Raw genomic sequence first — 16,333 nt, 5'->3', positions numbered from 1 at the left:
TGTCTCTCTCTCTCTCTCTGACAAGTAAATAAATAAATAATCTTTTAAAAAAGTATAATATAGAAAAATAAAAAGAAAGAAACTTTCAAGATGGGGCCCAGATTTTGTGGTTTTGTGTTTTAAATTAACCACAAAGTTAAATTTGTTGTACAGTCAGGTTTGGGAACCTCTGCCTACAGTTTACATATAAGTTTTTCTGATCCCCTGCTAAAATAGAGCCTTATGATATTATGGAAACACAACCAAAACGACCTGGGAAATGCCAATGAGGAGAAAAATAAGTGTTTTACAGATAATGATTACTTTCTAAGTTACTAGAATCTTGGATAATTAGGATTTTTAATTGAATGATAATACTATGAATAACAGTCTGAGGGGAGGAATGAAATTACACATGCTTTGGGTACTGTGGATCCTTTTTTAATCCCTCAAATGCTAGAGATACAAATCTTAAAGATAGGGGAGGAAACTGTCATTTATCGGCTGTGTTAGTATGGACCCTATTCCATATGTTCTCATGTAATTCTTGCATAATAACTATTGCCCTTTTGTAAATTAAAAAAAAAAAAAAACCTGACATGTAGATTTTAGGTTACTCAAAAAACAACAAACTTATATTGAGCTTTTATTATGTGTCAGACACTAAGCCAAGTTTTTTTTTTTTGTTTTTTGTTTTTTGTTTTGTTTTTTTTTTTTTAAAGATTTTATTTATTTGACACACAGAGAGAGAAATCACAAGCAGGCAGAGAGGCAGGCAGAGAGAGAGAGAGGAGGAAACAGGCTCCCTGCTCAGCAGAGAGCCCGATGTGGGGCTCGATCCCAGGATCCTGAGATCATGACCTGAGCCGAAGGCAGAGGCTTTAACCCACTGAGCCACCCAGGCGCCCCTGTTTTTTGTTTTTAAAGATTTTATTTATTTATTTGACAGAGATCACAAGTAGGCAGAGAGGCAGTCAGAGAGAGAGAGAGGAGGAAGCAGGCTCCCTGCGGAGCAGAGAGCCCAATGTGGGGCTCGATCCCAGGACCCTGGGATCATGACCTGAGCCGAAGGCAGAGGCTTTAACCCACTGAGCCACCCAGGCGCCCCACACTAAGCCAAGTTTTGAGGAAGCAAAATTTAATGAGACAATTTTCTACCATAGATGGGTTTGTAGCCCAATAAGTGTACTAACAATGTTAAAGAGGTCTTACTGAAGTATCTCTAGGGTACTGTGAAGCCACAGGGCTGAGTGAAAATTCTTTGGGGGGAGTAGGAAATGAGAAAACATTTTGAAAATGACCTTTTGGCTGAAACGTGAGGGTAAAGTTCATGATGCAGAAGACAGAGGAAGAGGAATTCCTTGACAAAGGGAGAAATCATGAGCAAAGACGAGTTTGAGAACTTATGGATTACAGTAGGGGAAATTAGAGACTTGTAATGCACAGCCAGAGTGAGGATGGAGAGTGAAGCAAAGTCTGAATCATGGAGATTGGTGCTTGCTATGTGAATAGTCCAGAAATAGTGTGTGAGAAATGAGGAGCTGCCAAAGGGTCTTGAGCACAGAAGTAAGAAAGAAGCTGTTTCTGGAAACTGTGGAGTGGACCAATCAGAGGGCAAACAAGATGGAAAAGTCAGATAGGAGACCAAAATAGTCCGAGGCAGGGACCATAAGGCTTTGAATGACGGAGATTCCAATGGAGAAGGAGAAAGATGATGAACGAGAGAAGCAGTGAAATAGATGGATCTTGGTTATTTTGTAGAAGGAGGAAGATAGGATTTCCTGATGGAGGTGACTGGGTGGACAGGAGGAGGAACAGAGTTAAAGGAAAGGTGATAAGTTCGACTGTGAACACATGAAGGTTGAGGAGCTGGTGGGATGTCTTAGTGGAAAGAGCTGGAATGCAGGGTGTTGGTAAGTGAATGGGAAGAGGGAGTGGAAGTAAAAGGATGGAGAGATAAGATGTTACCAGCAGAGAAATGTTAGGAAGTGGGTAGTTTGAAGACAGTGGTGATGCTTGAAATGGCAGTTTGAGAAGTAGGAAGGAAGCCAAGAGCAGATAAATAGATTGCTGAGGAGTACTAAGGGTCTAATAATGTTGAAGATGTGGTATGAGACAGGAAGTCTGAATTATGACTGTGAATTTCCCCAGCAGTGCCCTGTAGTGATTGCGGGATTAAGCCAAGTTTATGGGTTAGCAGGGCAGACTAGGAAGGAGGGCAAGGGATTTAAATATCCTCTCTACTGTTTACCTCTATAATTTTATTGACAATTTCAGGTGGTTGAATTCTGTACAGAAAAAAACCACAATAAAGAGGCCCCAAACCCACAAAACCAAAAATGCAATCTCCGAAGCACATGGGAAGTGATACGTGATTCTGAGGACTTTCAGAAAACCACTCCTATGACGACACAGCCACCCGCACCCACATTCTCACTGCTGCAGATTGGACAAAGAATTGTGTGTTTAGTTCTTGATAAGTCTGGAAGCATGACGGTACGTTAACTGGTCTTGGTCTTCAGGGTGCTGTTCTCACATTTGTGTATGATATGATCTGGACCACAGTTTGTAACAGGCTAGGAATAAACACAACCCTTAGGGTCAGAACAGTTACAGCCATAACATTACCATTAGAAACACCCACCTCAACTCTATTCAACAGGAATTCAACAGCAAGAGTCTCATTTGCCAAATAAAATTAGCTTTTAATTTGTGAGCAAGATCTGCTGAAGTACATAGCCTTGACATTTTTTAATGTTTCACTGACAATATGTCCATCTATAGAACTCTTACTAAAGCAGTAATGATCTAACTACTGCCTAATCTAGCTTGATCTTTTAGGGCTAGTTAAACAAAGGCCCTAAAATTCTACCCAGATGTTACTAATTACAAAGGAGAAATTTAATATGAAAATTTAATTTAATATCAAGACCCCTGAATAGGCTTATTGTCATTTACTCGATGTTAAGGCAGCCATTTTCAAATTTCCTCTCCCCTGTTTTGTTATTAGTCTGCTCATCTAAACCCAACCTGACTGCTTTTCTTTTACTTTTCCATTCAGAATGGTAACCGCCTTAACCGACTGAATCAAGCCGGCAAACTTTTCCTTCTGCAAATAATTGAGCAAGGCTCCTGGGTTGGGATGGTGACATTTGACAGTGCTGCCCAGGTACAAAGTGATCTTGTACAGATAAACAGTGCTGCAGAAAGGGATGCCCTCACCAAAAGGTTACCGGCAGTGGCTGCAGGAGGAACGTCCATCTGCTCTGGGCTTCGATCAGCATTTGCTGTAAGACGAGTTGCCCTGTCATTTGTCAATGTTTACAATTTCTGTTTCCTAAACTTAACTCTGTTTTCAACAAAATTAAGTCAAATTTTCTCCAATATTTAAATTCTTTCATAATAGAGCACCACCTACCTACCTTTCTAAGGTCCCATACCAGGAACGCTCTTCCAGGTGTCCTATATCTCAGCAACTTGGATCACTTGTCCTTCAGCACTTCCACACCTTTGCCAGGCTCCCCCCTTAGAATATTTTCTCCTTCCTCTTCTGTCCCTCAAATCACAGTCATTCTTCAAGGATTCATCCCAGACATCACCTACTTCTGGACATCTTTCCTGATTCTTACAGTTGTACAGAATCACTCTTTCTAAATCCTGTGAACTTTAACAAAAAAATTTCTTCTGACTTCTAAGCTCTTCTGTCTGATTTTCTAATCACGTGCTTCACTCAAGCAAAATTTCATTAGGGATAAGACTTACCTCTTGACCTCTGAGGCTGCTGCACAGTATCTTTTATACAGGAGGGTCTCAATAAAATTGAATTATTTGATAGCACCTGATACCTCTTTGCTCCAAACACATAATCTAATATTCCATAGTTATTTAGAAGATCTTTAGCCCCATGAAACAAAGAATAAGAGGCTGAAAGAAGCTGGCTGATTAAGGTCTCAAAATCTCTGTGACATCTTGGGCAGGTCAGCCTTTTGTCGAATAGGGGGCACAACACGCCCCGGGGCTGTTTCAGATTCCCAAGCAGCAGCAGCAGCAGCAGGAACATTTAGTTTCCAGCTCACACTATTGTATGTGGACAACAGACAACCATTTCCTCAAATTCAGTCTGTCCCCCGGGACCTTTTATTCCACCTTTAAGTTCAGTTCCCTCAAAGTGGTTTCCACTGAATGCACAGTCAGCTGCAGAACCCTTGTCCAGAGGCCTGTGGGCATCTGGATTCTCTCGCCTCTGCCACTCACCTAAGCTTTGATTAAAGAAGAAAATGAGGGAGGTGAATGGACAGTGAAATTGCTGACATGTTATATTAAACTCCTGCTATGCAAAATCTTAGGGGAGATGAGTAATGCCAGATGGCCTAGTGGTGAAGAGAGAACTTCTGGCTCTGCATTTTCCACTTAGATGGGTGAGAGAGAGTGTGAAAGATACAACTGGAATTTAGATGCTCCCCCTGCCCAATGGAGTCCAGTTATGGGATGGGAGGAGCTTGTGTGTGATGAGGCAAAGAGTCTTGGGTCCTACACTGTCCCAAGTTCCCCATTGGTTCCTGCAGCAGGGCCCTTGTTAGGTCTGTTTTGGGCTCCCGTATCTGCTGAGGAGCCCATTGGACTTTGTTCTCTGGGCTTGATTCGGGCCCAGTCATCTTTGCTGACTCAGCCGCACCCTGGATCCCACTACTGAAGCAGAGCCCTAACCACCACTTTGTCCTCCATCCAGCTCCTGAGCAGACTGAACACTCCTCACCCTGACTGGTGAGATGACCTCTTCTCTTTCCTGCTGACTTCTGTCTTCCCAGTGGGATATGTGGGAACTTACACACATTTTCCACAGCACATAGCAGTGATAGAGAGTAGGACAAAGGAATCCAAATTAAGGCCTTTCTCTAGCCTCTCAGTTTGGTCAGATCAAGGCCACAGCCATGGTTGAGAGGATCCTGGGCTCTAGGCTCTATCATGTAGCAGCAGGCACAGTTCTGCTCTCTTCCCTTGTGTGGCAGCCCCTCAGAGTTCAAACAGTACAGCAGAAGTACCCTCTGCTCTTAGCTTTTCTTTCAACCTACTGAAGATGCTTTCCCTTTCTGAGTCTGCTCCAGGGAAGAGAGGTTATTCAAGCTTGATTGCTAGTTTTCCTTACTGGGTCTCTCCTTCTACTCTTTTTAGGGGAACACTGGACTCTTGCGTCCCTCTTCTGAAATGAGTAACACTATTTTTTAAATCTAATTTTCCTTCTATCAAAATCTTATCCAACACTTGAAAAAAAAAAAGATCTGTGCTTTCTACACAATGTAAAGAACTATAATCCATGTTAATCAGGAATGGTTGAAACATCGATGTCATAAGACCATTAGGAGCTGGGGTTAACAGAATAAAATTGTTTATTTTAATCAGAGGGAATGTTAAAAATTTTAATAATTCCCGTGACCTGGGTACTTACCAGTCAGAACTAATACCAACCATAAACAGCTGGTATAGTCAGATGGTGAATATCATACAAGCTAACTCTACCCTGTGTCTAATATCTCCCATATATTATCCCTATTCAATGAAGGTGGTTTCTGAAAGCATCTGGAAACCTCCAGAAGCCTGTCAAGGAGAGATCATATGAAGGAAACTAGAAAAACCTCCTTTGCTGCTTCCCCAGTGCTATGAATCTCTGTAACTACCCTTTTTTTTTAGAGCCCACTCTGCAGTAGAGTAACCAAGAGAAAAGACTATTGTCAAATTCCATTAGTGTTGCTGATTTAAAATTTTATTACTTCAAGAGAGAGAGCTATTTGACCATTCTCAGGCACTTTTGTTCAATCCCTCTGGAATTTCTCTTCTCATTCCCGTTAAATGCTGTTCTCCCAAATACCCTGGCCACACTGATAACTCATATGCTGCATTATGTTCTTAGGTTATTAGGAAGAAATTCTCAACAGATGGATCTGAAATTGTGCTGCTGACTGATGGAGAGGATACCACTATAAGCTCTTGCTTCAACGAGGTGAAACAAAGTGGAGCTGTCATCCACACAGTCGCGCTGGGGCCCTCTGCAGCAAAAGAACTAGAGGAGCTATCTAAAATGACAGGTGAAGGACGGTCTGCTGCTGCTGTGTCCCACTGAATTGCTGAATTGTCTCTTCCACTGTACTGTGAGCTCCAGTGAACAAGGGAGAAGGGGAAGAGTGGTCTATATAGAGAGAGGGGGAATCTTATTAACCAACTACCTGCCTTTTCCTCCAAGTGACCATTAGAATTGACTCTCCCCATTTCTTTTAAGGCCTCAGTTCTAGGATTATGGCAGTCTGGAGGAAGATGGGATCAGCACAGCACTCTAGGTAGGACTCAGGTCTCTTTTCCCAGACACTTTGTAAGTAAGGACTGCAAAGAACATAATATATTAGCCAGGAACCACTCTTTTCCAACTGGCAGCTGGCCTACAGACCCAGCGGGGAGAGATGATAAGCCACTTATTATATAATGCCATGATACAAGTACTCTATTAACTATAGAAGGCATACTAGAATGGAAAGCCTTTGACCTTATTAAGGGAAGGAGAAGGTCCAGAAAGGTGACCTCTAAGTTGAGACTTTAATAAGGAGTAGCAGGCAAAAAGCAAAGAACCCGCTGAGCCCACAGAAGGTCACTCTGACAATGTAGAAAACAATGCATTTTCTCCATAAAATATTAATATATTGAGCTTCTAATCTCACACACAGATGATTTTAAAAGATTCCATATGTGCCTGGCTTCTTTAGCAGAGTAAGTGGGCACAATATTTTTTTAACTTAGGGCCAGCATTATGGATATCAATTATTATGCTGAGTTGTCTCCTGAGGGAGCTAAAATGATGGACTGCTTATTCCTAATACCACATGTCTTAGGCTGGGTTTCCTAGCAGCAGAGCCTGAGACAAGGATTTGGGTGCATGTGATTTATAGAGGGAGAGCTCTCAGGAGAACAGGAGAAAGGGAAGTAGGATAGGACAGGGGAAGGACCCAAGCACAGAAGTGGACTTAGAGTCTAGCTGAAGCCTAACACTACAGGGAGCTCTCAATCTAGAATTGCATCACACGTTTGGTACAATCTTGAGGCAAAGGGCTGACCTTTTGTACCATCGTGTCCATTAGTCATCAGCCGTGGACAATCAAGGCAAGATGGAGGTGAGGGAGCATGTTACTTCTCCAGCAAGCATAGCCTCTTTTGGTAAGGCAATTTTCTGGAAAAAGGAGCAGTTATATGCCATTAGCAGCTAACACTTAGAGCAGCAGGGGAAAGATTCGATTGCCTCGGTAAGGGTATCTGGGTGGGGCCCCAAGAGCATTACCAAAGTACTTACCTTAAACCTTGGATGGCATTAATGGTTTAAAAGTGTTTTCACATCAACTGTCTTAGTTACACGTACTCTAAATAGCCCAAGACTGGGAGACCTGGTGTATAATCTATTTTTTACTATATATTATACTTTTCTATAACTGTCCCTTGTAGCTGTTATTTCTTGCTGTTGTTAACATATATATGTTTTATGATTTAGGAGAAAACCCAAAAGTCAAGCTTGTTAAGATTATGTCTAAAATAAGAATAAACCAATAGGCTTGGAATAAGGCTTAATGAATTCTCTTATATGAAGCATATGACCTTTAAAACATGAAATTTTATGTTACTAGTTTTGACCTATCAGAGATTCATGGCTGCTTTGCAGATAATTGACCTAGCTGGGCAACTGAGATGTTGCCGAAGCTATTATTTAGTAGGATTAAAAATTTAGTATCGACTTCTGAATTAATCTGGATGCCTGGTTGATGGTGATTGATTAATATTTTAAAACTGCAATAGAATATTTATGTCATGTATTCTGCTATCTTAACAGTAGCTAAAATGGTGCACATACTTGCTTTCTAGAAAACAACTTCTGATAATATAATTGTGTTTTAGGAGGTTTACAGACATATGCTTCAGATCAGGCTCAGAACAATGGCCTCATTGATGCTTTTGGGGCCCTTTCATCTGGAAATGGAGCTGCCTCCCAGCGTGCTATCCAGGTCAGAATGTTTCTAAATAATTATAACCAAAATGGAGAGTTTAATGGTTAAAATTTTTAAGTGCAACATTCATCTAGTAGTAAGTTAAAACTAAAAATAGACGTTTTACCCTGATATTGGACATTATTCCTAAAATGTAACACTACTTTTTTAAAGCAAAGCAATTAGTGTTTACTTGTTTGGAAACAATATTGACTTCTCCACAGAAACCAGCAACATACAATATAATAGGTCCAAAAATTCTTTTTTTTAACATCTGTTAACAAGCACCCATAGCAATATAATTGGCTCAAAATTTTCTTCACAGCAGATCAACTTAACACAAATTTTCTGGGACAAGTCAGTATTCGTGGATTATGTGCTCTATTTTTCCATTACCTCAAATCTCTGATATTTGCCAGGATTTCCTTATGGGTGAAAAGTGTTTTGCTCTGTGAAAAGCCCATGATGTCAGTCAAGACACCTGGATTCTGGTCCTGGGCCTGCCATTAACTCTCGAACTGTAGGTTAAGAACTTCCCCTTTCTGGGCCTCAGTTTCTCAGCCAGATATGAACCAGAGCCATAGGCCCTTCTGGTTCTAAAATGTCAAGTAAACCAAATTTTCTTTCAAAAATTTTGGGACTATTCATTAAGAAAAGGACAAATATATTTTAAATGTTCTTCTTGAGTTTCAAAAGCTACTCATATGAATTTTTAAGCTAGAGAGTAAATAATCAGAACTCACATCTATGTGAATTATTATTTTTATTGTGATAATTTTATTGTGAGAGTTTGGATGAAAGTAAAAAAAAATGTCATGTTAAAGCCAAAAATTGACAGATTTTGAAACAACAGGTTTTCTGATGTACCAGGGTAGCATTTATTCACTCAAAGAAGATAGCAATTATACTCATTTGTGTTACCCTAGCTCAGATTTAGAAAACTGAACTCAAGAGTCCAATCTGGAAATTGGAGGAATGTGTCTGAAAAAAGTGATTAAACTGATGAAAGGACAAGTTCACGGTCAGGCAGTCTCTGCCCATTACTTTTGTATTTAAGAAGCCTAACAGTGAGAGAGATAGAGAAATGAGCAGAACTCATTTACCCACCTGCCTTAAGAATCAGATTTAGAATCCCTTCAGTATATGCGTATAAGAGTCCTTTATTTTTTCCACATCCAAGATCAAATCTACCTATGAAATTAGAAATCTGACTCTATGACCCAGCCACCCTATCTTCTCTTAGATATCAGTTTAAGGACAAGAGATAATTATCTAGGACACAGTCCTCAAGGTCACATTCTCTGTAAAAGTCCTGTTAACCCTTCCCCACCTCAGTCTTTGTTCTAACCACTTCTTCATTCTTCTCCAAACAACAAATCAGCCTTGACCCTTGACTTATTTTCATTTATCTTCACAGGGACTACTTGATTTAGTATTGGTTATTTGCAAAAAGTCCCAGTAAGGCCCCTAAAGAGTTAAGTTTATAGTCTAGTAAACAGGATGAGATATAAACACAAGTAGGTATAAAGGAAAACACTGGGAGAACATCAAAGGAGTGACAGAATCAAGATTCTGTGAGAACTCACAGGAGGGAGAGATAATTCTCAGTCAGTAAGTGAGATGGACTTTAGAGAAAATTTCAGAGAGAAAGTGCCATTTGAACCGAGTTTTGAAGGATTGGTAAGGCTTAGATAAATGGAGTTGAATGTATAGACTTCCAGAAAAAGCAGAGAGTATGATAAAGTTAGAGTCAGGGATTCATGAGTGTCATTTGGGAAGTGGTCTAATTTGGGTGTAGGAATAAACATTGTGGAAGCTAAGGCTGAAAGAAAGGTAATTTAGAACTGGATAATGATTAAGACCTAAGTACTAAGCCAAGGACTCAGGCATCATGGAAGGCGTTTAATGGGACAACTGGGAATTGGAGGCAGAATGGAAGAGACTGTGCGATGGGGGCTATATTCTCCAGAATGTAAAGAGTTGTTTTTCTTTCTTAACAGCTTGAGAGTAGAGGCTTAACCCTCCAGAACAATGAGTGGATGAATGGCACAGTGTTTGTGGACAGCACTGTGGGAAAGGACACGTTATTTCTCATCACTTGGACAACAAAGCCTCCCCAAATCCTTCTCAGTGATCCTAGTGGAAATAAACAAGATGGCTTGGTAGTGGACACAAGCACTAGAATGGCCTACCTCCAAATCCCAGGCACTGCGAAGGTATGGACTCAGGTTTTATCCTTCCCACAATTTGACAAGATAAATTGAAGTTTTTACAAAATAGCTTTCTCAATGTGGGTGGTTGCTAAAAGGAGTTAGTATTGAATGAAGGAGAGAACAAGGAAAATTCTCTATCTCATTAGTATGACAGCAAATCAAGGGAAAGGAAATTGATGATATTTTCTACAGGTACTAAAGGGAGAAGTTTCAAATTACATAGAAGTCAACATGCAAAATGGTCCTTGAAACTTCGGGATCATGAAAAATATCACCTCAGGAACCCACTGATTTGATACTGCTTTTTAGAAACCAAGGAAATAAGCATACAGCTTTCAGACCTCATTTTCCCCAACTAGGATTTTCTTGACAGTAAGAACCATGTAGTTAATCCAAATGTACCAGAATTTCCCTTGGTTGACAGAATATCAGAGATCTTCTTAAATATGCTTTTGTAACATGCTTATACCAGATAAGCTCTTCCTATAGGTAGCATTAAAGTCAGGTCTGTGTCATTTACAGTTATTAATTGGAAATGTCTCCATTTGTTTTGGTCAGGTTGGTACTTGGAGTTACAGTCTGAAAGCAAGCTCACAAACCCTGACTCTGACTGTAACCTCCCGTGCTTCAAGTGCTACTCTGCCTCCAATTACAGTGACCTCTAAAATGAGCAAAGACCAAGGCAAATTTCCTAGCCCTATGGCCGTTTATGCAAAGATTCATCAAGGATCCTCGCCAATCCTCAGGGCCACTGTCACAGCTATAATAGAATCAGTGAATGGTAAAACAGTTAACCTTGAATTACTGGACAATGGAGCAGGTAACCATTCCAAAGATTGGAAAACACATCTTTCTTTTCCAAAAAGCAATCAAGGAACAGAAGGAGGGCATGATCTGGTGAGGACAGTTAGAATCAGGGAGTCCGCCACTGGGGGTCTGGCTGGGAGAGTTCTCTGCTTCCCCACAATTCCTATATTTTAAAATGTTGGACAGCATGAAGAAGTGCTTACCTTTAGCTTCTGCAAAGACCAAACACATTAGTGGCTCAAGTTTGATACACTTAGATACTCTAGGGAGTTGTCAGAGGGTATTCCACACTCCCCAAAAGGGAAGGAGGAAAATTAATAGCTATTTTATGTTATGTTATCTTCATTTTTATCTTTACCACACTTTTGAGATATTATTAACCCTACATTACAGATGAAGAAACTGAGGCTTTCACATTCAGAAAGCAGCAGAGATAAATTCAAGTGCAGTTATATGGCACATATAACTGTGCCTGCTATATGTATGCAGACTCTGCATTAGTTTGCCCCCAAAATGAAAATCCTGCCCATTATTTTTTAAATAAATCTAACAGGGAGTGAGAGAAAGAGAATTCTACATTTCTTTATAGAAGGCACATGACTGCTTACTCTGATGCAAGTAACCTTATTAGAACAAATTCTGTAAATGGATTTCCTACCCAAATCTACCCTGGTGAGAAGTCATAAGTTTAAAAAAAAAAGAAAGATAATCATATAACTTTTTTTTCTTCATAGTAATGAGCAACAATTCAACTTAGCTCGACAGATACATTTAATGAATAGTTACCTTGAGCTATGTTGGATGTAGCAGACACATGGCATGACCTCTGATTTCAGAAAGAAAGACAATTCAGGAAGATAAAATATACACATACGAAGCTAAACATACACAGAGACATATACACGCATGTGCACGTGTGCCTAAGAGAAAAAATAGATTTCATCTTTAACGGAATCAAATCCTAAACTCTCTTGGAGATAGTGCAAGGTTATCTTTGCTTTGAAAATTTTTAACCCACATATGAGTTGGAAATATACAAATGCACATCCGCCTTTCAGATATTCATCAATTTCTTCATTTTCCTGTCAAGGTGCTGATGCTACTAAGGACGATGGTATCTATTCGAGGTATTTTACAGCTTATGATACAAATGGTAGATACAGTGTGAAAGTGAGGGCTCTGGGAGGAATAAATGCAGCTGGACAGAGGGTGAGACCCCAGCAGAATGGAGCCATGCACATGCCTGGCTGGGTTGAGAATGGTAAGTAATCTGTAATAACACACCTGGCTTGAGTAAAAGGCTTAGGATCAAGAGAAAACCAGTAAGCCTGTGGGGAGAATGGTGTGATTTGATATCAGGGCTTTTCAGTCTGAACACTATATTTTGGGCCAACACTACATTTGTGACATTTTGGGCCACATAATTCTTTGTTGTGGGGGCTGTCCTGTGCATTGTAGGACATTTACTAGCATTCCTGTCCTCTACTCACTAGCTATCAGAAGCATCCCCCACAGTCATGGCAATCAAAAATGTCTCCAAACATCATCCGCTGTCCTCTAGAGGCAAAATAACCCTCAGATGAAAGTCAATAGATTGAAAGCAGCTTTCTACTGCCTGGGTTCACATTCCAGCCCTCTACCAAAGTATTTTAGATAATCTCTTTGTGCTTCACTTTCCTCAGTTATAAAATGGGAATAACAATGGTAACTACCTCGTAAGGTAGTTATGAGGAATGAACAAGGAAATACATCTAATGAGCTGTTGCTGGTAAATAAAAGTGTTAAATAAATGTTTGCTATTATTTTTAATAAATTTTAAAACATTCTATGATAAAGCTCTTTCCACTGATAGTGGCATTTCTATAGAATAAGGGAATTTACGGCTTATTATATGCATCAATATCACAAGCCCCACTGTCTCCTTTCTCTTGCTCAGACCTGGGAGAATAGTAGATGAACCTAATATCAGCCAGTACACTGAGCCCACATGTAAGCAGGTGGGGAAATTGTGCTCCAAGAAACAGACAGTCCTATACACTCTTGGTCATAAACACTTGCCCTGGATTAGAGCTGGAATTGGGACCAAGTAGTACTGATAGGTTCCAGGACTTGTTTTCCATCAATCTCTTTTACTTAGCACCTGGTGTATTGTAAGGATAGCTCCTCCAAGAAGCTTCCATTGTCCTGTTTACTTGAGTGTGTGCTCAGTAAAAGGGGGATTTTAGGACATGTGGTGTTTCATGCAAAGGTGAGCACAAGAAAAAACAATGCTTTAAAGACATTGCTTCCAAAGCTCTTTCACATATTTAACTTAGTTTATTTTCATTTGTTCTTCTTTCCAAGTTACGGGGAAAACACAGGAGCTTCTTGGTTTAATGGCTATATCTAGCCTCATGCTCAGTGTTTTGCTCACATTAGGACATTACATTCTTCTAATTATGCCATTTTACGGACAGAGAAACAGAGGCTAGAGAGGTTATTGGCCTGTGATAGGACTTGGCTTGGCATTGGAAAGCCATATTTTTCTCCTCTATCCCTTGATGAATACCAAGAGAGATGCTCTCTATTGGTGAATTGAATACTAACTCTGAACCTGCTACAGTATCTACTTTATCTTTGCCCAAGACCAGATGGATGGGTATGAAGATCAATCTGTCTTTACAGACAAAAATTTTAAGGGTTAAAGAAGTAGGTTTTAGGAAAGAGTAAATTCTGTGTAATGCCATGTTAGGATATTATGGAATATTTTTTTTTTGTTATGGAATATTTTTATTGAAATGAGAATTGGAGAACCCTACTGATTGAGCAGGTCAGGGTATTCTTTGAGTTCCAGGATTATTTTTATACAACCTTACAGCAAGAATGTGAAGAATATTGAAATTGCTACAAGCACTAATTTCCTAGGCATTCAATGGAAAATCAGAAGTCTTCCAAAAGCATAAAATTTTAGGACCTCTAACATAAAATAGTTTATGAGAAGCTGCCATCTAATAAGAATGATAAAACACAAATATAGAGAAAGAGGGGGAAAATGCATGGAAGAAATAATCAGGGCAATTCTTGATGGTCCAAATGATTAATTACCAAATAAACAGGAAAAATAATAAAACTAACCACATTAACTAGGTGAAAGAGATTTCTTGAGGCAGTCTAAGAAGGCTTAAAATAAAGGTAGGATTTAAACTGATCTAGGAAGAGTAAAATCAGGATGGGCAAAAAGATGGGAAGAGAAACAACTCCATGACAAATGTCATGAAAATAAATTACGAGAATTGTTATTCCAGAAAATATCTGTAAGATAAAATAAACTGTGATTCTCTCTTTGCTTTTTTCCCTCTGATGCAACCTGATTTGGGATCTTTACACCAAATAGTTAAAATTAATTTTGTGTGTGGAAGGAAAGAAGGCAAAGGCGAGAGTAGGAAGAGGGCAATCTGACAACAAAACAAAGGGAAGTATAGTCATATAATTGCTTGTAATGTAATGTAATGTAACGTAATGTAATGTGTTGCAGGTGAAATAAAATGGAATCCACCGAGACCTGAAACTAGTAAGAACGATCTTGACGGCAACCAAGTGTGTTTCAGCAGAACAACCTCAGGAGGTTCATTTGTGGCCTCTGGTGTCCCACAGGCTCCCATACCTGACCGCTTCCCACCTTGTCAAATCACTGATCTTAAGGCAAAAATCCATGGGAACAAATTTATTAATTTGACTTGGACAGCTCCTGGGGATGATTATGATCATGGAAGAGGTAAGCTGAATGTGGTGTGAACCACGTAAAGGAGTTTTCCAGCCAACAGGGGTGCAGAAGGAGGTGAGGCAGGCAGACATGTTATGATGCATGGGGAAGACAGGAGGCAAGAGGGATTGTGAATGTCCTATGAAATGAAGGGTTAGGATTTTTAAATAGGAGAGGTTTAGAACCTGAAAAGCTGGCCCACATTTATCTTTTAAGAGGTTTCAACCAGTAACAGGCAATCCTTAGATTTTTTTGAAATCTTGCCAAACTGTCTTTTAATAAGCCCCATTCTTAGCAATCACTCTGGAAAGGCTTGGGAATACAGCATAGATCTCTATGGAGCAGAACTGACCTTTGGGAGAAAACTCAGGTCCTACCAGATTTTTGTCTTGAAGTATAGTCTTCAGATGGCAGCATGGGCATCATAGAAATGCTTGTTAGAAATGTAGAACTCCAGTCCCCAACAAGACCTATAAAACCAGAATCTGTCATTTAAGGTCCCTGGGTATTTTTTATGTACATGAAAGTTCGAGAGACACTGGTACCCAAAACTCCTCTATAAATGATAAGCAATAACAATAGTTTAAAGACTTCCTCTCACAGCCAGATGCATATATAGAAATACTGATCAAGGCTTTAGCTCATGCCTGCCCAGTTTTATGTACTTATTTATTTATTTATTTATTTATAGAGAGCATGTGCATGCATGTGATGGGGAAGGATGGAGACAGGTGAAGGAATAGGGACAGAGGGAGAGGGAGAATCTTAAGTAGGCTCCATGCCCAGCAGGAAGCTCTTCAGGGCTTGATCTCACCACCCTGGATCATGACTTGAGCCAAAATCAGGTAAAGATGCTTAACCAACTGAGCCACCCAGGCACCCCTTGATCCAGTTTTACATTTATCACTCTGTTGAGATACACAAACAAGAATGTAAAAAGAATACTAATGCTTATAAATATGGACCATCAATTACATTTATTCACCGGAACTTTATGGAATGGTAATATAGTTTCTTATAGACTTAAAACTTCTTTAACACTTGAGAATTACAAGTCACGATTTTTTTTCTTTTTAGCTCTTAAGTATATCATTAGAATAAGTGCAAGTATTCTTGATCTCAGAGACAATTTCACTGAATCACTTCAAGTGAACACATCTGATCTTATCCCGAAGGAGGCCAACTCTAAGGAAGTCTTTGTGTTTACACCGGAAAACATCCCTTTTGAAAATGGCACGGATCTCTTCATTGCAGTTCAGGCTGTTGATAAGTCCAATCTCAAGTCAGAAATCTCTAATATTGTGGGAGTGTCTTTGTTTATTCCTCCACCGACTCCTCCAGAGATACCTACTCCTCCTTGTCCTGATATCAATGTCAATAGCACCATTCCTGGCCTTCACATTTTAAAAATAATGTGGAAGTGGCTAGGGGAATTGCAGCTGTCAGTAGCCTTGGGCTGAGTTTCATGAGATGAATAAATCATCCACCCTTCTTTTGATTATAAAATTCTCCGAAATGTATTTTAAACTTTCCTGTAGAGGGTGATATAATAAAATCAAATGCTAAACAACTGG

General features: G+C 39.7%; 1 protein-coding gene across 1 annotated transcript in view; it reads left to right on the top strand.

Annotated features, from left to right (window-relative positions):
- Positions 1-16,333, top strand: part of CLCA1 (chloride channel accessory 1) — a 30,545-nt gene extending 14,212 nt beyond the window's left edge. The window contains exons 6-14 of the mRNA XM_047728560.1: positions 2,257-2,475; positions 3,041-3,268; positions 5,888-6,062; positions 7,909-8,015; positions 9,998-10,213; positions 10,769-11,030; positions 12,108-12,278; positions 14,532-14,771; positions 15,837-16,333. Coding sequence (XP_047584516.1) covers positions 2,257-2,475; positions 3,041-3,268; positions 5,888-6,062; positions 7,909-8,015; positions 9,998-10,213; positions 10,769-11,030; positions 12,108-12,278; positions 14,532-14,771; positions 15,837-16,219 — 2,001 coding nt within the window. The 3' untranslated portion in view covers positions 16,220-16,333. The remainder of the gene's footprint in view (positions 1-2,256; positions 2,476-3,040; positions 3,269-5,887; positions 6,063-7,908; positions 8,016-9,997; positions 10,214-10,768; positions 11,031-12,107; positions 12,279-14,531; positions 14,772-15,836) is intronic.

The sequence above is a fragment of the Lutra lutra genome, chromosome 4, assembly GCF_902655055.1.
Source record: "Lutra lutra chromosome 4, mLutLut1.2, whole genome shotgun sequence".
In the NCBI taxonomy this organism is placed as follows: domain Eukaryota; kingdom Metazoa; phylum Chordata; class Mammalia; order Carnivora; family Mustelidae; genus Lutra; species Lutra lutra.
The sequence above is the reverse complement of the archived record's forward strand: the minus strand, read 5'-3'. Positions and strand labels throughout refer to the sequence as shown.